Source organism: Leptonychotes weddellii, chromosome 1 (assembly GCF_054177405.1).
Source record: "Leptonychotes weddellii isolate Sample4059 chromosome 1, ASM5417740v2, whole genome shotgun sequence".
Lineage (NCBI taxonomy): Eukaryota > Metazoa > Chordata > Mammalia > Carnivora > Phocidae > Leptonychotes > Leptonychotes weddellii.
Window position 1 is genome coordinate 189121733 of NC_138369.1, and position 21192 is coordinate 189142924.

Consider the following 21192-nt stretch of genomic DNA (forward strand, 5'->3'; position numbering starts at 1 on the left):
GCCCTAACTGTTGGTGTCCATTTCCTGAGTCCTCCTCAGATAATAAGGGGAAAACGTGTGATGTGAAATGCTCGGTTATATGAACACAGGAAGAGCAGGAGGGGTCCGGAGCAGGTGCTGTGGGAGACCCGCGGTCTAGGGCACGTTCCAGGCCAGCCAGCCCTCTGCTCTCCCTCGCCCCCCACGGATCCACCGCACAAAGACTGTCAGGACGAGATCACGGATGAATGGGAGCCAGAGCTAAATTCCCACTTCTCACTCACCTTCTTAAACACACGTGGCTCGAAAGAGGGGAGGAGACATTTGCATGTGACAGGTTCAGGAAGGGATGAGGAGTGGGTAAGATGGAAGGACACCTGTGAATCCAGGTCATTTCTTCTGGCCCCCAGGGGCTGCCATCTCCAGTGGGACGGTCCCCACCCCCACAAACGGGATTCAAACTAACGTGACATGAGAAGCCCTTCTCTTCAACCTGCGCTGAGGTCAGTCAAAAGGACCAACTAGAAGGACCCGTCGTGACCTCTGTCCCCCCCACCCCCCTGTCAAGGGAAGAACTCTATTTTCCAAAAATTATTGCTAAAAGATCAGAATTTTTAAGAACAAAAACGACCTGGGGCGCCTGGGTGGCTCAGTTGGTTAAGCGACTGCCTTCGGCTCAGGTCGTGATCCTGGAGTCCCGGGATCGAGTCCCACGTCGGGCTCCCTGCTCAGCAGGGAGTCTGCTTCTCCCTCTCACCCTCTCCCCTCTCATGCTCTCACTCTCTCTCTCTCAAATAAATAAATAAAATCTTTAAAAACAAAAACAAAAACAAAAACGAGCCAACAATCAGAAGGCAGTTCTCCATGGCCCATCACTTAAATGTCCAACAAAAGAGACGCGTCAAAGCAACAGAAACACCGCCTGGTGACAAGCGATGCAGCACAGGGAGCGACAGGAGGGCCGATACTGAAGGCGGACGGCGAGTTACAAGTACGCCTGGGAACGCGCACAGCGAGACCTCGCCTGTGGGACAACACTGGGCTCTGTTGGAGACCAGGAGGGACACAGCTCAGCTGCAGGGACGGAAGGCAGCTTGCTGGGCGCCAGGGGCCCGAGCGCAAAGCCGCACGAGGGAACCGAGAGACCCCTCCGGGCTGGTGACGGTGTTCTCGACCTCGGCTGTGGCGCGGCTGACACAACTGGCCGCCTCTATCGAAACCCCCTGAGCTGCGCAGCGAAAACTGCCAAGTCTTCTCATGCGCAAACTATACATCAGCCGGGCTGATTTTTAACAGATACCGCGAACTGCTAGTCAAAAATGCAAGAGTCATTAAAATGGTGATTGAAAACAGTTTTCCACATGTTACAGATGTGTGTACATTTTATCTTTTTCACTAGAAAAGTACTTTTGAAGATCGGATGACAATATCTGAGGACCACAGCTGATGTGCGCCCTCGCGCCTGCCCATTTAGACCCATGCGCTTCCTGGCCCCTCCTTCCTTCACCTGTCAACAGGTCCATCTGGGCAAAGCAAGGAAACCAACTTCAATGTCAGCCCAAGAAAAAATGTGAAAAGTAAATCTCCTACCCGGAAAAAAATATAGTAGAAGTTATTTTTTTTCAAGGACGTGTCTGATCCTCCGACTTTGCTGTGTTGAGAAGTCAGCTCTGCCATCTGCAAATTGGCTGATTTCTATAACCGAGATGCATTTTGAAGCAAATTTGAAAAAGAGGCCGAATGAAATTAATGAGTCTCCACACTTCTGATGCTCACCAAGAAAGAGTCTGAATGATTTATGGGCAGACAGCTCCTTGTCCACTGGCCCCCAGCACGATTCTTCTAGAACGTGGCGGTGGTCCCTAAGGCCCATTCGCCTTGCTGTGCCCCTCCTCCACTGGGCCCAAGGCATAGTGATGGCCACAAAGGCCCCCTTCCCTCCACTCCACTGCAGGGGTCTCGAGGGCGTGCAGACCAGAGGCCTCGTCGCTGGGAAGGGGAGGTAAGCCCTCTCCCGACCTGTCAGATCTGGGTAATCAGAGTCATGCAGATGACCAGCTTTCTGGCTGATCCAGGCCCCTCTTCACAGGTCTTGGCACCTATTCTAGTGTCTAAGACGCTGGCATGGTGGGCTCCCAACAAAATGTTTCAGCTAGGGGAGCACCCAAGACTGCTCGGCGCGGCCCCAGGCACTCAGGGCAGGCAGGGCTGGAGTAGGGCTCTAGAAGCTCCGCTGGGCAGCAGGGCTTTGGGAAGGGGCTGGGCGGGAGAACAGGGTGGTGGAGGCAGGGTGCGGCAGCCTGGGGTGGCTGCCGGGTCACTGTTTTACCACAGGCACCGTGCGCGGTGGCGGATGTCGCGTGTCCTCTGGGGAGCTACCAGCACTACCTGGGCTAAGCCATCACTCAGCGGGTATAAGAAATGAGGGACCCAACTAACCAGCCAGTTAACAGTAGTCAAGAACTTCCGCTACATTTCTATGAAACACTTTCCTGCCATTTCTCCCAAAACAGAGTGAAACACCATAAAAAGTATTTCTAAGATTTCAGAGTGCCTAAGTTGCTTATTTGCTTTCCTGATTCCAGACTCATTTGGGGGGACTGTGCCTTCCAGCTGATGGGGACGTGATGAGCCATCGTGTCCCGTGTTCTCAGAAGGAACACACGGAGGACGAAGGACAGCCAGCTCAGGATCCCCCAGGAGGGTGGCTGGGGGCAAATAAGGAGGCAGCTGTCCGGGTCGACACAGACCAGACCAATTTCGTTAGAATCTCCCTTCTCAGACGCAGCTCCAGATTAGAGAGCTCTCCCGTAGGTAAAAGCAAGCAGAACTGCAACTCTGGGAAGGGGGCAGCAAGGTTGCTCTTTGACCTGAGTCCCGTGAGGGGGGAGACATCATGCAAGACACAGCGGACAAGGCCAGCCTTTAATGACCCACACCGTGACCTGCAGTCTGGCTGGCCCCGGGGCATGCACATCAGCTGCCCAGGCCGGAAGGAATCTGGAACACGAGAAAGCCAGATCGGGAAGATCCTGAAGATCTTGCACGGCACCTGTGAGCCTGGCCACACCACGCTCCAGAGTGATGCCTGGCCCAGTGGGACACGTCAGTGCCTCCTAATGTGCAAATCCTAAAGGTGGGCTTGGGAGCAGCCGGGTGAAAAGCTGTGGGTCTCTCCAAATTCTTACTGTGGCCTTCACTACCAAAATAAAGTACACTCCATAAAGCTCCCAGTCTTCCTCTGCAAGTATCTCTGTGAAGGTGGCAAGCCCTCCACAGCCACCAGAACTGGAGTGCAGGCCATCTGGCCATCTGGCTCCCCACTGACATTCCCCGAGAGCACTCTCAGTGGCTCCACACTCCCCCCCGCCCACCACCCAGCCTTTAGCGTGTGGAAGAGTGGCCCCCCAAAATTCACATCCGCCTGCAATCTCTGTATCGAGTCTTTGCAGACGTCATTAAGAGGGCGGACCCTCAATCCAGTGACTGGTGTCCCTACAAGAGAGAACACAGAGACACAGGGGAGAGAAGGCCACACGAGGACAGGGACAGGGATCAGGGTGACGCATCTACAAGCCAAGGAATGCCAAGGGTTGCTGGCCACACCAGAAGCCGGGAGAGGCCTCTAGAAGGAACGAGCTCTGCCAACACCTGGTCAGGGCCCCCAGGCTCCGGGGCTGAGAGGCAGCCCCTTTCTGTTGTTTGAGCCTGCTTAAGGTCTGCTTGGTTTGGGCAGCCTCACGGACGCCTCTCCTCACACCGCCAGCACAGGGAAAACCAGGAGGGCTCCACGGGGGGCAGGAGGGGCAGGTCACAAAGCCGCGATCACCTGGGACGGACCAGAGCCTTGAAAATACGTTAAGGCCCTCTTTGTATCACGTCGTGTTCATAAGAGAAAGGAAAGCATTTCCTGTCAGAATCCGGCAGTGCGGGGGGGCGGGGGGGGCGGGGGTCAGAGGAAAGAGGCTATTTCTCCCCCTGAGCAAGTAACTGTGGCAACAACAGGTGCGCCTGCCCCTGGTGGCACCAGGTACATGTGTGGCGGCTCACGACCTGGCAGGAGGGCCCCCTTGACACAGTGAGGCCCCACACCCCGGGGTGGCAGGACACTAATTCTGGGCTGCTTTTCCCACGGGAAAGCTGGATTTGGGCAAATCACACATACGACCTTCGCCAGGTCCTTCCCGGACACATATGCACAAACACACACGCACGCATGCACGCACCCACACGCCCCTGTGCACCCCCCGCAGATCTGGAGGAGGCTGCCACAAGCCGGAGAGCACCAGCCTGGAGCCAGATTCCAGGTCCGAACCCCGACTCCTCCATCTCCTGCACTGTGACTCAGGGCAGGTTCCCCAACCTCTCTGTGCTCCGTTTCCTCTGTCCCAAAGCAGAGACGATCGCCCGACCACGTGCCCTTGCAGGACAGTGGGTGGGGAGGAGTTACCGCATCGAAAGCCCAGAGCGCAGAGCTGAGTATCAGCCTGTCGTGCCCCAGCACCCCGATTCCCCAGCCGGCGTCCGGCTTAGGGGGAGCCCAGACCCTGAACAAGCAGAACGGCAGACCCAGGCCCGCGGGGTCAAGAGCAGCCCCCGGCCCCCCCACGCCACAGCGGCTCGCCGGCACAGCGCCCCCTCGGCCACCAGGCAGCGGGGCCGCGTGTACCGTGGGCTCCGGAGCAGGCCTGCTTCAGCATGGGCTTGTCCATCTTCTTGGCATAGAAGGCGGCGTACCACACGCGCAGCTCGGCGCCCGGGGGGATGTCCCTCGAGGTGGTGAAGTACACGTCGTTGCCGTGCTGGTAGGCGGTCAGGTTCTGGTGCTCGGGCCCCACTGCCGGCCGCACCAGCATCATCCAGTTGCAGTCGTCCTCGTTGGAGGTGTCGAAGCACACGGGGTGCCCGTCCTTCTGGAACACCTGGGGGGGCACGGCCGCCAAGGGGCCAGGGAAGGAGCTGGTTAGCCACCCGTCGCAGGTCAGCGCGTGTGTGGGGGGGGGCGGGGGGCAACCAGTCCAGACGGGGCCAGGTCAGGCTGCACATAGAACCCGTTTCAGGGCTCAGGGGGCACCTGAGTTCTCTGCACGGCCCAGGTGGGAACTGGGACAACTCAGGTCTACTGGTCCAGGTATAGAGGCTGGACTCTCAGGCTCTAATCGGTTCCAAGTGGGCGTAATGACACCTGGTCCAGGGATCACCGGGACACCTGAGCGCTCCCCCTGCTCAGGTGGCATCCGGACACCTGAACGCCGTGCACGGCCCAGCTGGGGATGAGGATGCCTAAGTTCTCCCGGGGCTCCGCATGGGCACCGGGACACCTGCGCGCCTCCCTGCTCTCACAGGTGTGTCTAGCAACTCCGGTCAGTCCCGCAGGCTGCGCCCTGGCCCCTAACACCGCCTGATGGATGGCAACGGGGGAGAAACGTTGATATTCTGAAGTTCAAAGTCACCACACAAGTAGAGGAGGGTCTGGCCCTCTTTTCTGATGCCAACGCTGCTTCCCTGCTCTCCCCTCTCTGAGCTTTTCCCACAGGGGCTCCCCACTGCTAAGGAGCTAGAGGCCCCCTCTGAGGATGGGGCCCTTGGAGGCAGAGGGGGCCTCCAGCGAGGCCGTGCTGAAAACAACTCAGTATCCGACACAGACCTGGAGAACCGAGTCACTGAAGGAAGCCAAAATGGGCACAGAGGACTTTTCAAAGGGGCCTCGGCCCGACCATGTGCCCACATCAACTGTGTGCATCCAAGCACCCCAGGTCCCGCGAAGGATGGCAGCCAATGGCCTTCGTGGGGCGTGGCCTCCGGCTTCTTTATTCCTTCACATAAAACAGCCTTTCTTTCTTTCATTTTTTGTTGGCAAACAAATCAAATACCTTTCCTTCCTTCCCATTTTGCTGAAATCTGCCTTGTAAGCTCGACTTTTCCCAGAACTGCCAAACCCCGAGGCTACCCAGCTCAGGCCTGTCCTGAACACGTGGCTATCTGCCAGGCCTCTAGGAAAAGCTCACTCTGTGGGTGACTGCAGCAAGACCAGCACCCTGGTCCTCACCGCTCACGGCAAAAGACGTTTCTGGAGGCGCACCTGGACCGGGTGCATGCTGGAGGTGGGGACAGAACCCGAGTCCCCGGCCCCTGGCGCGTCCACACGCCTTCCTTCGAGAACTCAAAGCCTTCCCTGCACCTGACATCCATTCTGTTTTGCTCCATTTCACATAAAAGCTGTCTTTTCTCTGATGTGCTTTTTAGAGCCGCTCGACTTTGCACCCATGTCTCAACGCTGCCTAAACGAAACCCCTTCCTTCTGAAGGAGCTCTGCCAAGTCTCAGTCACTCACTCAGGCGTGAGCGTGCTCCCACTGACAAGGCCCCACGACGCGCAGAAGGCAGTGCCCGGAGGCTCCACGCCAGTCCGGGCCGTGAGAGAAGTGAGGGCGGCCTGGGGGGTCTGCTCTTGCACGTGTTCTCAACACCCTCTTCAGGGGCTGGCAAAGTGGAAAAGTGCAAAATACTAGCTCCACCTTGATGCTTTTGACATAAAAACAAACTAGAATAAAAGGAGAACCATTGTCGTGGAAGACAGTGGAACCAGGACCGTCGAAGCCGCAGAAGACACCGATCAATCAGTGGGACGCACGGCTCTCCTCACACAGGGTGGGGGGCAGGTCGCGCCCGTCCCCTCCCCAAGCTGGCCCCGGCCCGTACCTTCAGCGGGAACGCAGATTCCTTCTCCCATTTGGCCACTCTCCTCGACTCAAACGGACCAAACTGTGTTCTCTTGACGAGCTGGGTCACGGCAAACACTCCTTCGGCTCCGTCTTCCAGTCGCCTGATCTCCAGGTTGGAAGGGAGAGATGATCTAGAAATGGAACAGGAGGCCCTCAGCCCCCAAGTGCCGCTGGCTGAGGACAGCCACTCACACCGGGAACAGATGGGTAAGACAGCCCACAGGCTCGCTCTTGCTGAAATACCATCCTCGGGGGTGAGAAGGAACTTCCTACTGAGGACAGAGGGGTGATGGCCCAGCGGCCAGTGCACACCTGCCTCCTTAACGGCCTGAGCCACAGGAGACCAGCCCAGGGCCCTGGCACAACTCACCCAGAGCCCATGCAGAGGGAGGGGCCGCTTACTAAAGGATGTGTTTGACATCCCCCCCCCCCAGGAGACATCACGGGTGGGGGCTGCAATGGGCCAGGGGAGGTGAATGGGACCGAGCTCTCATCCCCAGAGCCGCAGAGCCCACAGAGAGGCGGGGGGAGCGCCACGATGAGGTGCCGAGTGCAGAGCACCACGAGAAAGGGAAAAGCGCCACGGCATTCCCAGGGAGCAGAAAAGGGTTTCCAACTAGGCTGAATGGGCCAATCCTGTTGAGGATGCTTTTACCTAAATGCTGAGAGTGTGGAGGACGGGGCGCTGAAAAGAGGAAGGCCCGTGGGCTGGAACCCCAGCACGAGCCAAGGCTTGGGCAAGCCTGACCCACATCCACGAGCAGGTGGGACACTGGGGAGGCTGGAGCGCAGCCCCCTCCCGGGGCCGAGCAGAAGGCCGGGCTGAGGAGGAGGAACCCAATCACGGAGGGTTCCCGCCACGGGACTGATAGCTGCCACTGGTGTTTCGTGGGCAACAGGTAACCAGTGAAGGTTTTGGGGGAGAGCTGATGAGGTCTCTACTTCAGGCAAAGACAGTAATCTGTTTTGAGAAGGTGAGTCACTGGAAAACCAGTTGGGAAGCTTCTAGAAAGAGCACCAAGATAATAACGGTGTCTCCATGAGGCAGGTACTGTGTCTAACATAACACAGGTCACACCTCTGCAGGGGGGCCAGGATGGAGAACAGAACGCCTTGTCTCAGTTCAAACAGCCCCCACGTGGCTAACCCAGACTGTGGACAGACTGTCCCTCAGAGCCCTGGCTCCAGCCCCCCAGGTGCCACGTCCCCCCAGGTGCCCGGAATGAGAATGGCAGAGCCACCGAATCTCCTCATTAGATCTGCTGGTGTTTCTCCAGGAGCTGTGACCTGCCCTCACTGCCCCGGGTCCCACGCAGCCCACAGCAGGCGTCCGTTAGACGGCAGGCTTAGGTTCGGGCCATGGGGAAAATGGAATGAGCAGAGCTGCAGCCTCGACCCATCGGCTCTTCCACGGCTGCCATGCTTGGTCCCTGGGGACGCTGAACTAGAACAAGAAATTCACTCTGAACCCTTCCAAATATGTCCTGGCTTATCCTGGTGGCAGGCTGCTCCGTTCACCGTGGGATGGAAATCACAGATGTCCTCTGCAACCTGAGGACAGTCATGCTCCAGGTCCTGCCTTCTCTTTTTGAAGTCTCCTCCTGTGATATCACGATTTATAAGAAATATGCATTTGGTCGTTCCGATGACCAAATACGTTTCTCAGACTTAAGTGCTTCATCCACAGTTCCCAAAAACACTTCTGAGCCATAATGAAGGTGACTTTTAGACCCCACCAGCCACATGGGTAGAGGGCTGGAACTTCCAGTCCCTGCCCCCGCCCCCACCACCGGGGCGGGAGAGGGGCTGGAGGTTGGGTCAGCCAGTGCAGTGACTCAGGCAGTCATGCCTACATAACGAAGGCTCCAGAAAACCCAAAAGGACTAGGTAGGGAGCTTCTAGGCTGGTGAACATGTGGAGGTGCAGGGTCTTCATCTGGGTGTTCGGTCATATCATTTATCACATCCTTTAATAAACTGGTTAAAGTAAGTGTTTCCTAGAGTTCTGTGACAGCCTGGGGCTTGCGGCTGGCATCTGGAATGGGGGTGAGGGGCGGTCTTGTAGGACTGGGCCCTGATCCTGTGGGGTCCAATGCCGTCTCTGGGCAGACAGGGTCAGAGCTGAATCCTGCCGGTGTCTGTGCGGGGAACCCCACGTTGGAATTGGGTCCAGGGACCCTGAAAGGCCTCCCCTTTCTGCAGATGTAGGGTCCACATTCAGACAGTCCCGTTTGACAGGAAGGACTAAAGTCAGCTCAAGGCAGCCACTCACCGTGCCCTGCTTAACACAAAGGAGTCTTTGACCATGACCACGGGGCCCAGCTCAGGACATTCGGAGTCGTGGTATTGGCTGCAGTCCTCACACCCTGCATCCGAAACGAAAGCATCAGTGGGGACAGGGTGCTGGGAGGGGCCCCCCAGGGCATCGCAGGCTCCACGCCCGGTGGGGTGACCCACGGTGCTTCCCACACGTACGAAAACGGTGCAAACACAGGACGTGGCCCCCAAGGAGAAGCCTTCCCTCTGGGGCACATTTCAAAGTACGTAGTGACTCTACACTAACAAAGAAGGAGATCTTCCCGAGGAATGAGAATAAACGAAAACTCACCTATGTAACCTGTTTGGCATAAATCTAACGTATCACAAATCTCTTTGCAAACCCCCGGCTTACTTTTCTGAATCTAGTGCTACCCTCTGCAAAGTGGCCTTTGCCCAGCATTCTGAGAAAGATGATCCTTTTAAAACCACACCCCTGCAGTGCATTTTTCGTGCAATAAACGTGTTTCTTAAAGCAAGCAAAGTCATTTCAACTTAAAAAGAAGCAGCTTTTCTGTCATATAAAAACAAAACGTGGATGTGGCTTTGCTGGGACAGTAAAAGCCCGCCCATGCTCGAGGACAAGCCAGGGGCTACTTACAGATGAACATGATCTCCTCACTCCCGTCTTCAGCCATTTCTGACACCTGTCAGGGAACAAGGGTGTGTCGTTAATAATGAGCTTTTTGCCAAAGCAATATTTATTTATTTATTTATTTATTTATTAAAGAATTGGATTTTGTTTTTTTTTTTTTAAGGTTTTATTTGAGAGAGAGAGAAAGAGAGAGAGATCATGAGCAGGGGGAAGGGTAGAGGGAGAAGCAGACACCTCACTGAGCAGGGAACCCAACACGGGACTCGATCCCAGGACCCTGGGATCATGACCTGAGCCAAAGGCAGACACTTAACGACTGAGCCACCCAGGCGCCCTTGCCAAGCAATTTTTAAAGACAAGTCCTGTTAAAGGTTCCTCGAGCCCGTGCGGGGACCTTACCTGGAGGTCTTAAAGGCACCAAGCAGTGTGGTCCCCTTTATTGTGATGAGGCTGGGGGCTTTGAGCTGTTTTCTCACCTAAAATAATGTTGTTTTCTTTCTTTATTAAAAGCAGTTGATTTGAATGTCTTCTAGATTAGAAAGTCTTTATGAACTCAGACTTCCATTTTTTATGTTAGCCAAAGGTTTCCACTGGTAAAATAAACATATCACCATTTTTAAAAGCCGGTTTCACGTTGTCACCACTGCTTCTCTTTCCTCCGTCACTGGGCTGTGAACTCCTCAAGGACACTCATGTCTAGTACGACCTCTGTCTTCCTTCAGCCGCTACCCCAGGCCTGACACCCAGTGCATACCCATGTCTCCTGGGGACCAGAGAGAGCATCGTGGAGGAGAGCGCTCCTGCTCACCACATAAAACTCTATCAGGTCAGTCACTTCTGTTTTCTGTTGATCCTGTGAGGTTAGAACCCCCCACTTATTCGGGGGATGATCTGGACATGTTGATTCTGGGGCCTAGATTCTTTGACCTATAACATGGAAATAAAGATGCTCACCTAATTGAAAGACCTTGTACTCTGAAAACTAGAAAACACTGATGAAAGAAACTGAAGAGGACAGAAACAAATGGAAAGACATCCCATGCTCATGGATTGGAAGAACAAGTATCGTTAAAGCGTCCGTACTACTCAAAGCATATTTAATGCAATCCCTATTAAAGTACCACCAGCATTTTTCACAGAATTAGAACAAACAATCCTAACATTTGTATGGAGCCACAAAACACCCCAAACAGCCAAAGCAATCTTGAAAAAGAAAAACTAAACTGGAGGTATCACAATCCAAGATTTCAAGATATACTACAAAGCTGTAATCATCAGAACAGTATGGTACTGGCACAAAAACAGACTCATAGGTCAATGGAACAGAACAGAGAACCTAGAAATAAATCCACAATTATACAGTCAACTAATCTTCAACAAAGGTGGCAAGAATATGCAAGAGGAAAAAGACAAATAGTGTTGCGAACACTGGTCAGCTACATGCAAAAGAATGAAACTGGACCACTTTCTTACACCAAACACAAAAATAAACTCAAAATGGATTAAAGGCCTAAATGGGGGACCTGAACCCATAAAAACCCTGGAAGAGATGCAGTACTTTCTCTGACATCAGCCACAGCAACATTTTCTAGATAGGTCTCCTAAAGCAAAGGAAATAAAAGCAAAAATGAACTATTGGGACTACATCATAATGAGAAGCTTCTGCACAGGGAAAGAAACAGTCAACAAAACAAAAAGGCAACCTACAGAATGGGAGAAGATATTTGGCAAATGACATATCCAATAAAAGGTTATTATTCAAAAGAACTGATACAACTCAACATCCAAAAAACCAAATAATCTAACTTAAAAATGGGCAGAAGACATGAACAGACATTTCTCTAAAGAGGACATCCAGATGGCCAACAGACACATGTGAAGATGTTCTTCATCACTCATCATCATCCAGGAAATCACCTCCCACCTGTCAGAATGGCTAAAATCAATAACACAAGAAACAACAAGTGTTGGCGAGGATGTGGAGAAAGGGCTAACCCTCTTACACTGCTGGTGGGAATGCAAACTGGTGCAGCCACTCTGGAAAACAGTATGGAGGGTCCTCAAAAAGTTAAAAATAGAGCTACCTATGATTCAGTAATTCCACTACTGGGTATTTACCCAAAGAATACAAAAACATTAACTGAAAGGAGTACATACACTCCAATGTTTACAGCAGCATTATCTACAATAGCCAAGATACCAGAACAGTCCAAGTGTCCATCAACTGATGAATGGATACTGTTGTCTCAAAATCCCCTTAGCGCTCAGATGGTCCCTCCACACGGGGAAGTCCAGTCTCTGGACATTCGCGGCATGTAAGAAATTCCAGGATGACGGAGTATACATAGTGTTTTAGGGAAAATAACCCAGAAAGACCATAAGCGTGAGATTTGGCCATTTTAACCCCCATCCTGGGAAAAGTTACCTTACGCCAGTGATTCTCCAAGAGTGGTCCGTGGACCAACACCAGCAGCACCTGAGAATTTCTCAGGAATGCAAATTCTCGGGCCCCTCCTCAGACCTGCTGAAGCCGACTCTCTGGGATGGGTCCTCGCACCCCGCCCTCACAGACCCCCAGGTCATTCTGCTGCACCCCGCCTCTGAGCGCCACTGCCCACCCTCCCATCTGCCTAGTACCCATACGACCACTGCAACAAGAACCAACGAGCCACAGCTGGGGTCACGGGGAGACCACACTAACAGCATCAGGAAACCAAACTTATCATGAATGCCAGATGGGCTCAGACCAGGCATATCAGCTGGGGGAACTGGGGGTGGAGGCGATCCCAGACAAACGTTCCCTGTGGTGACGAGCTCCCAGGCAGGCCCCAGGGATACCAGCTGTGAAAATCAGCCTTGAAAAAGAAGGCTTCCATGAGGATGCCGCTGGTGGTGAAGGGACAGGCCCAAGGTCAATGGAAACCGAGAAACAGACCCACACAAATAGGCTCAGTGGGTTTTTGGTGGGCACATAAAAGCTACTCATGAAGGAAGGACAGACAGCCTTCTCGGCAAGTGGTGTTGGGGCAAGTGGATGTGGGGGCGGTAATGAGCCTTGATGTCACATCTCATACAAAAATTAACTCATCACGATCCTAGACTTAAAACATAGAATAGTAACATTTTTTAGAAAAATATAGGAGAAAATCATTGAGATCTAGGGTAGGCAGTTTTTAGACTTCTCACCAAAAGAATCGTCTATAAACAGAAAACGAATTAGACTTTATCATAATTTAAAATTTTGCTCTACAAAAGACATGGTGAGGAGGGTAAGAAGACCAGCTACAGACCGGGAGGCATCTTCGCAAACCACCCATCCAAACCTCGAACGTGCCAAGAACTCTCAAAGCTCACCAGTAAAACACAAATGATCCAATCAGTAAATGGGCAAAGGACACAAAATACATTTCATCAAGGAAAATACGTAAGTGACAAGCACAGGAAATGGTGGCCGCCCCCATCGACCGCCAGAGAGACACATTCAACAGGTCACCGAGAGGTCAGGGTGCTCCTGTCGGAGCGGCGCAGGATGAGGGAACCCGGGCACCCATGGGCGGCGGGCGGGAGTGGAGACCAGCCGGCGGTGTCTCATGAAACCAACATGCACTTGGCCTGGGAGCACAACAGCCCAGACTGGAAACAGGCCCCGCGGCACCCCCACGGTGACCCCGGTCTGTGGTCCACCCACACCTGCAGACTTGTCCGCAATGAAGAGGAGCGAGCCACTGATACGCATCAGGCTCTGGGGGACCCTCCAGAACGGTGCTACGGACACCAATCCCAAAGGTCACATACTGTCTGATCCCATTTATATAACCTCCCTGAAATGACGAAATACAGAGATGGGGACTCGAGTCGTGGCTGGTGCGGGTTCGGGAAGGACGGTGGGTGAGGCTGTAAGGAGGGAGCAGGAGGGTCCCCCGTGGGTGTGGGGTGCTCCGTACCTGCACGGTGTCACCATCACCATCACTATCCTGGACGGGACCCCACGCTGGAGTCCTGCATGGTGTCACCGATGGGGCTCTGGGCAGAGGGCACATGGGGTCGCTCTGCAGTCTCTCTTACAGCTGCATGGGAATCCACAGTTATCTCAAAATTAAAAGTTCAATTAAGATATGGAGGGAAAATCTACAGATTTGAAGTGACTTTTTTTTTTTTTAAGATTTTATTTATTTGAAAGAGAGAAGAGAGCACAAGCAGGGAGAGTGGAGGGCAGAGGGAGAGGAAGAAGCAGGCTCCCTGCTGAGCAAGGAGCCTGATGCGGGGCTCGATCCCAGGACCCTGGGATCATGACCTGAGCCAAAGAGTTGGACGCTGAGCCGACTGAGCCACCAAGGTGCCCCACTGAAGTGACTTCCAGCACAGCGCGGTGTGGCCCGGATCCTGATGGAAACAGCGTGTGTGACTTTCACTGGATAGCTGGAAAGCCAAACTCTGGTGGTCGAGCACATTGAAGAACTAGCATTAGATGTTTCAGGTGGGCTGGGGATCGTGGTTCCTGGTTAGGCTCCTTCTGCAGAGATGCGGACTGAAACACAAACTCAATCCTGGGGCCAGGGTTTGCTTCCACGCACTACCGGTGGGGACTCCCAGACAGGGACACACGGGGCAGATCGGCCAGGTGATGGGGTCCGTGGCCTGCCGACTGTTTTGTGTGCTCAAAGTCTTCATAATAAATTATCTGTAAATGGTGCCAACACACACTCGTCCCGTGTCTGTTCTTCCATTCACTCTTGCGTCCTTCCACCAAGCTGGCTTAGGACAGGGTGTCTTTTTCTTCACTTCACCTGACTGGTCGCCTGGGATGCGGCCAACCACTGTCCTCTCTTGCCCCCCCCAGCCAATCTCCCGTGGGGGATTCCTCCTCCAGCCCACCCCAGTCTGGGCTCTCCTGGGGCACAGCCCCACCCCTTCCCACGGCTCCTCTGCAGGACCCCTCCCCAGGCAGCCACACCCAATTCCATGCCTAAGTGAATACCATGTGCGGGCTGGTAATGCCCCAAGGAGTCCCACACGAGTATCCAGCTGCCCACCCACACCTTCACCTGGAGGCCACAAACAGTTGAACGTGCCAGAAACGAGCACTGGACCCTTCCCGGCTCCCCTGCCAAACGGGGCCCTCCTGGGCCTCCCACATCTCAGAACATGGCTGTCAGAGACCCGGGCTCATCCCGCCCCGGGGCAACGGTCCCATGGACCCTACCTGCAGCCTCCACCACCTCCCCTGACCACACCCCACCTTCTCCCTCCTAGAAGGCTGCAAGGGTCTCCGGAAGGCTTTTCCTGCTCCACACTGGCCAGCCACCCTGTTTCCCACACCACAGAGGGGGCTTCTTCTAGAACTGGAACCCAATCATATTACCTGCCAGCCTAAAAGCCGATGGCTTCCCACTGTCCCCGGGATGAAACCCAAGCCCACCAGCCTCCTCTGCCCATCTCCCCCTAGTTGACCCTCTCGGGCCACAGTGGCCTCCTTGTAGTTCCCAGAAGTACCCAGTGCCTTTCTGCCTTCGGGCCTCCCACATGCTGTTCCCTGTGCCTGGAACCTCCCCCAGCTCTGCCTCGGGCTAACTCCTACTCATTCTTCACATCTTGGCTTAATTGGCACATCTTTGGGGAGGGGTTTCCTGGTCCACCTGTCCAAATTAAGGCCTTGTAACACTTTCCAAAAGCACCCTGCAATTTTCCTTCACCGCACTTCTGACCACTGTAATCACTTCTGTGTGTCATTTATCTAGTGACCCCGAAGGACCCACAGGGCAAGAGCCACCGGCCTTGCCCGGCCCCGCACAGGCCAGGCACAGGGTGGGGTGGCATGTGCTAAAAGAGCTGGCCCCTTCTCCGTGTACGTCCCTGTGCTCCCCCCAGCCCCCAGCTGTGGACCGAGGTCCCCTCCTGGGGTTCGGCCTGCCTCCCTCAGTTTGCTTCCCCTGGAGCCCCCTGCCCTGCCCAAGTCCCGCTCTTTCAAGACAGAGCCCAGGCTCACCCTCCAGACACCTTCCTCCCCGTCAACTGCTCTCCCTCCCAAATCCAAAAACGAAGTGGACCCTTCCTATTAAACAGTTACCTCAAGTTGTCATAAATCATGGACAATATCTGGGTTTTTTTTTTTAACTAGATCTCCAACAGAAGCTTGATCTTGATCTTTCTACTCACTCTTTTTTCAAATTCTTACATCCTTTGTACGCCATACTCCATATACAGTAAGCCTTGATATTTTTCACTGAACTCCTCAGTACCTCCAGATAATTAAGAGTTGTTTGGAAAGTTTCAAATGCTTCATTTGTCAAACTTAGGCCAGGAACTTCAGGAATTTGGGTAGATTAGCGGTGAGACCCCGGTAGAGACTCCCCACACTCCCGTCAAAAGTGACTGTAAATGCTCACTTCCTCAGTATTTACAAAGCACCTGCTTGGCGCAAGCCTCCACCACCCGCTTGGTCCCCCCACGCAGGCCAGGCCCAGGGAGGTCCTTCTCCTGTGCGCCCTCCGGGGGCAGCGGCATGGGCCTGGCCTTGCTTTCATGGGGCTCCTGCCTTCCCTCCCTTGGGCGCTGAGCCTTTTTGAAGGGTTTCCAGATACAGGTACTTGAAAGAAAGTTTGAACAGGAAATCTGTGTTAGTGAAGAAAGCCTACAAACTGATGATGCTGTCACAGGAAAGGGCAGCTTTTCAGGATAATGGCCAGTGCCCGTGAGAACATTTCATCGGCTCACACGAGGCAGCGTCCGTCTCTTGCCCGGGTATCCACAGGCACCCGCCAGTGCCACGCTGTGAAGGTCTGCTTCATTTGGGGCAGCAGAACAAGTATAAGCCCTCTCCCCTTCCTCAAAATACGACAGGGCAGGGGCACCCCAGAGCCTGCTGGAAGGAAACTTGGAAGGGCTGGTGTGTGGGATCCAAGTTTGGCCAAACAAATAGATCCTTGCCCTCCACTTCCGGGGAGAGTGCTCCCGCCCCCCAGGGAAACCCTAGGCGCTCCTTCTCGGTACAAAGGGGGAAAGGTCTGAGCAAGAGGCATCTGCTTCCCCTGTGGTTACCAGGCAGGTCCAGCCCCCCAGGGTCAATCCCAAGGTCACAATCAGTTTGGGGCCCAAGTAGGGCTGCAGAAGAGCGCCAAGCCATCCACATCTCTCCAACGATGGCCACGGGTCACCTGCTGTGCCCGAGCCTGGCCACCTTGTGCAGGTGGTGAGGGGACCAGAGTTCATTTCTACGGCTACAAATGTTCATCAGCCAGGACTCTGAGATGCGGGGAAAACGTCCCACCACCACCCTCTGTCCAGAAAGCCCAGACACCTCATCAGACTATTCTGAGTTTTGCAGGAAACTTGTATAAAAACACGGTATGGTTCTACAGAACACCAGCCATCCGGAGGCTTCTACAACCCGCCCGTACTCAAACACCGACCTGGAGAGGAGAGAAGCAGCACAGACCACGCAACTCAGATTTCCTCAGGAACACAGGTCTGTGTAAAGGGGCCTGGGAGCGGGACAGAAAAGCAGTGAGAGCCTCTACGTAACCTCAGCAGAACGTGTGGACATTTTTTACACAGATTATTTCACGTGAGTTTGACTACCGGAGGCCCCTCGTGCAGGGGGACTCCTACAGAACCTGTCCTTTTGTGTCTGGCCCATGTCACTCGGCACGATGTCCTCCAGGCTCCCCCGCGGGGCAGCAGGGGTCAGAATGCCCTTCCTCCTGAGCCTGGACGCCCCTCCCCTGCACGGACAGGCCACACAGTGCGTAGCCATTCATCCGCCGACGGACACTTGGGCTGTTTCCACCCCTCGGCTATTGTGAATGATGCTGCCGTGAATGTGGTGGTTCAAGCGTCTCTTCGAGTCCCTGCTCTTCTTCGGGTGCAGACCCGGAGGGGGACCTCTGGACCGCATGGTCGCTCTGTTTCATGGTCTGAGGAGCCGCCGCACTGCATCCACAGTGGCTGGGCCACTTTCTGTTCCTGTTGACGGTGCCCGCAGCTTCCAACCGCCCCGCATCCTCCCAACACCCGTTATTTTGTTCATTTTTTTTTTTTTTAAGATTTTATTTATCTATTTGACGGGGGCGGGGGAGCAGCAGGCCGAGGGAGAAGCAGACTCCCCACTGAGCAGGGAGCCCCATGTGGGACTCGATCCCATGACCCCGGGATCATGACCTGAGCTAAAGGCAGACGCTTAACGACTGAGCCACCCAGGCGCCCCAGTTCATTTGTTTTTATAGTTGCCATCCTAGTGGATAGGAGGTGGAAAAAAGATGATCTTTTAATGTGACCTGCAAAAGCACTGATTTAGGAAAAGCAATCCGTGTTGAAACATTGCAAAACGAACACATCACAATCTTAAAACACAGGCAGCTAAAAATAACTCCGAGGGAGAGGCGTTTTCAGGGAGGCTGGTGACGTAAGTGTGAAATGAAGATTATCTCTCGCGTGTTGGCCTGGCTGGGCCTTCCCGGCCCTCCTGGGACCATCTAGGTGACAGAGGAACGGATCCAGTAGCAAGGCGATGGCGTCCCGCGAGTCTTCCTGGCTGGGATGATTTCCCGGATTTACTCCGGCAGCGCCCTCCAACACAACTCTCCGGTGAGCCACACACGCAATGTTCTGGGGGCTGTTTGTGTTACATTTTGAAATAATTATAGAATCACAGGAAATTTCCAAAAGAGCCCAGAGAGGCCCCAAATACCCTTCACACATTCTTCCCTGACGGTCTATCTTATGTAACTACGCATAACACCACAGTTCCCACGTGGCCACGGCACGGTGTGTGTCCGTGGCCCTCTGTGTCCCGCTGTCACAGCTGCAGATCTGCAGAACCTCCTCCAGGATCCAGATGCAGGAGGACTGCTCCATTCTGGAGAAGACCTCGCCGATGCGCCCCGTCTACGTCACACCCTCTGCAGCCCCACCACCCCAAACCCCGGGCCACCTCGAAGCCAGTCTCCATCTCTGACATGCTGTTGTTTCAAGGACGTGGTATAGATGGAATCGTACAAGATGGGACCTTTGGAGACTGGCGTTCTTCACTCAGCAAAATGCCCCTGAGGTCCATTCAGGTTGTCACACGGATCCAGGGCGTCCCTTTCCACTGCTGAGCGATACTCTGTGGCGTGAGCGTAAGAGAGAGCGTGAGAGAGCATAACCGTCCCCTCGCCAGGGGACACCTGGGCTTCATCCCACTTGGGGCTTCTGCACATAAAGCAGCTATCAACAACCGTGCACAGGCTTTCTGTGGACACGGCCGTCACTTCTCTGGGGCACATGCCCCCAAGTGCAAGGGGTCAGCCTGGGTCTCCCACAGTGCACGCTTTGTTGACTGAGAAGCTGCCACAATGTTTGAGAGGCCTGGTGTCTCTGTGTCCTGGCCAGCATCTGGGGGTGTCACCCAGTTGGATTTTAGCTGCTCTCACAGACGGACACCGTGTCTCACTGTGGCTTCATTTCGCACGTCCCTAACGGCTAATGATACCAGACACCTTCTCGTGTACCACTTTGCCATCTGTAAATCCTCATCAGTAAAGTGTCCCCTCACGTCCTTTGCCCATTTTCTCAGACTGTCTGGGTTTTTTTTTCCCTGTTGTATTTTGAGGGTTTCCACATATCTAGCTCCTTCGTCACAAACGTGGCTCCCGAGCATTTTCTCCCTCCCTACAGCATTGCGTTGCATCCTCCCAATGGAGTCCTGGCAGAACGAAGGTTTTTAATTTGATGAAGTCCCACTCACTGATTTTCCCTTCTGTGGATTATGTTTTTGGTGTTCTGTCTACGACCCGTGTGCTAAGCCCTGGCTCCCCAAATTTCCTCCTCGCTTTCTTAGGAGAGTCTTACGGTTTTACATGCTAAGTGCATTTTCCCATTTGAGTTAATGTTTGTATAAGATGTGAGGTCAAGGTTCATTCTGCCTACAGATGAGCAAGTGGGTCAGCACCACTGAAATGCTTCTGCGCCTCTGCCCAAAACCAGTGGCTCCACTCCTGCGGCTCTACGTCGGGGTTCTGTCTTCTGTTCCAACGCCCGCTGCGTCCGTCCCCAGCCAGCACCACGCTCAGTGGACAGCAGTCAATACCGTCAGAAGTACCAGAGTTTTGGAGTAAGTCTTAAACCGCGGTGGAGTGTTGCCTCTCACTTTATTCTTCTTCAAAATGGTTTAAGCCATACTCATTCCTTGACTTTCTGTATAAATTTTTAGAACAATCTTACCTTTACCTACATGAAATCTTGCTGGCATTCACACATGTAATTTTGTTAACGTTTTAGTGAACAGTATATAACCAAGATATTATCATTTCAATATGTAATTAATATAAGATTAATGAATTTTTTCATACATATACCCTATCTTCATTCGGATCAGCCATACCAAGTGCTCAGCCCTGGTCTAGGGCTTGGGGAATTCTTTTTAAGCTAGAAGGACATTTTCCCACTGGGCACATGCACCATGAAAATATTAAAAGCATTAAGGGAAAAATGACAAAAAGGAAAAAGCAAACAAACAAGAGCTATCTTGACAAATGTGTGCTGCAGAACGTTCCTGAAAGATGGTCTGGCGGGGGCGGGGGGGGTGGACCCCAGGGAAGTAGCAGGTGGGTAGAGAGGAATTTTGTGGCCAGTAAATTTGTGAGACATTGCAGATTCCCATTCTGGAGTCTGGATTCACAATGGCACAATAAAGGCCCTGAGAAGTCCTGCAATAAAAATCTGCTGGAATGTGTTCAGCGCAGCAGAGTCTGAACTGATTTGGGCAAGAACACTTCTGCACACAGTTTCACATGCTAGAGAACTGCAGTCCAGAGCACAGACTGGGTGCGTCAGTGCAAGGAAGGGCCTGGTCCTGCTGTAGGGCACCAGGGAGCAGGGTGTGCGTCTGGCTCTGCCCTGTGCTGGAGGTTACACACCTCCGTATTAGTTATTTCCTCTCCGTGGGCCTCGGCTGCCTCATCTGCACAATGAGTCCCCTTCCAGCCTGCACAGGTATGGTTTTGAAATTCCAGCTCATCGTTACAACCCCATAAAACAGTGGCTCCCTAGCACTTCCCATGGCACAACCCTCATCCCCCCATGACTCTGCCGTGTGTCCATTTTTCAGAAACAAGGCTTCAGTGTCAGAGAGAAGCAGCATGATACAGCAATCGCGCCTGGTTGCTTAGTTCCAACCCATGAACTTGGCATTGACAATTCTGGAAACTGGTTATAGTCTCCAGTTCTTTCTAATCTTACCTCCCATCATACATGACTCTGCTCCAGCCCAATGAAGTGATTTCCCATGCCCCAGAGTTTTCATTTCTGGACCTTCCCTGAGCCTCCCTTACCCGGCCTCCCACCAGCCCCACTGCCTCCTGGCCTTGCCTCTGCCTCATCTGGGGCCATCTCCTCCTCATTCCCACGCGGCGTGCATGCTCTCTCTGTGCGGGCACCGTTTTGAAAGCCCCGGGCTGCCACTGTTCATGCCCGCACCCTTTCTCCCTGCGACAGTGAGGCCACCATGAGGACTGAGTTTGAGTGTGACAGGCCACCGCACGGCCGCGCCCAGCCTGGGGCTTGGTGACCATCTGGGGAACATTTCATTGCCTAGAGACTAA

The 21192-nt window shown here is 53.8% G+C and overlaps 1 protein-coding gene across 1 annotated transcript in view; it reads right to left on the reverse strand.

Moving 5' to 3' along the window:
- PRDM15 (PR/SET domain 15) overlaps positions 1–21192 on the reverse strand; it is a 40753-nt gene that overhangs the window by 11920 nt on the left and 7641 nt on the right. The window contains exons 2-5 of the mRNA XM_081819957.1: positions 9620–9665; positions 8975–9068; positions 6681–6834; positions 4568–4901 (exon numbers count right to left, since the gene is read on the reverse strand). Coding sequence (XP_081676083.1) covers positions 4568–4901; positions 6681–6834; positions 8975–9068; positions 9620–9665 — 628 coding nt within the window. The remainder of the gene's footprint in view (positions 1–4567; positions 4902–6680; positions 6835–8974; positions 9069–9619; positions 9666–21192) is intronic.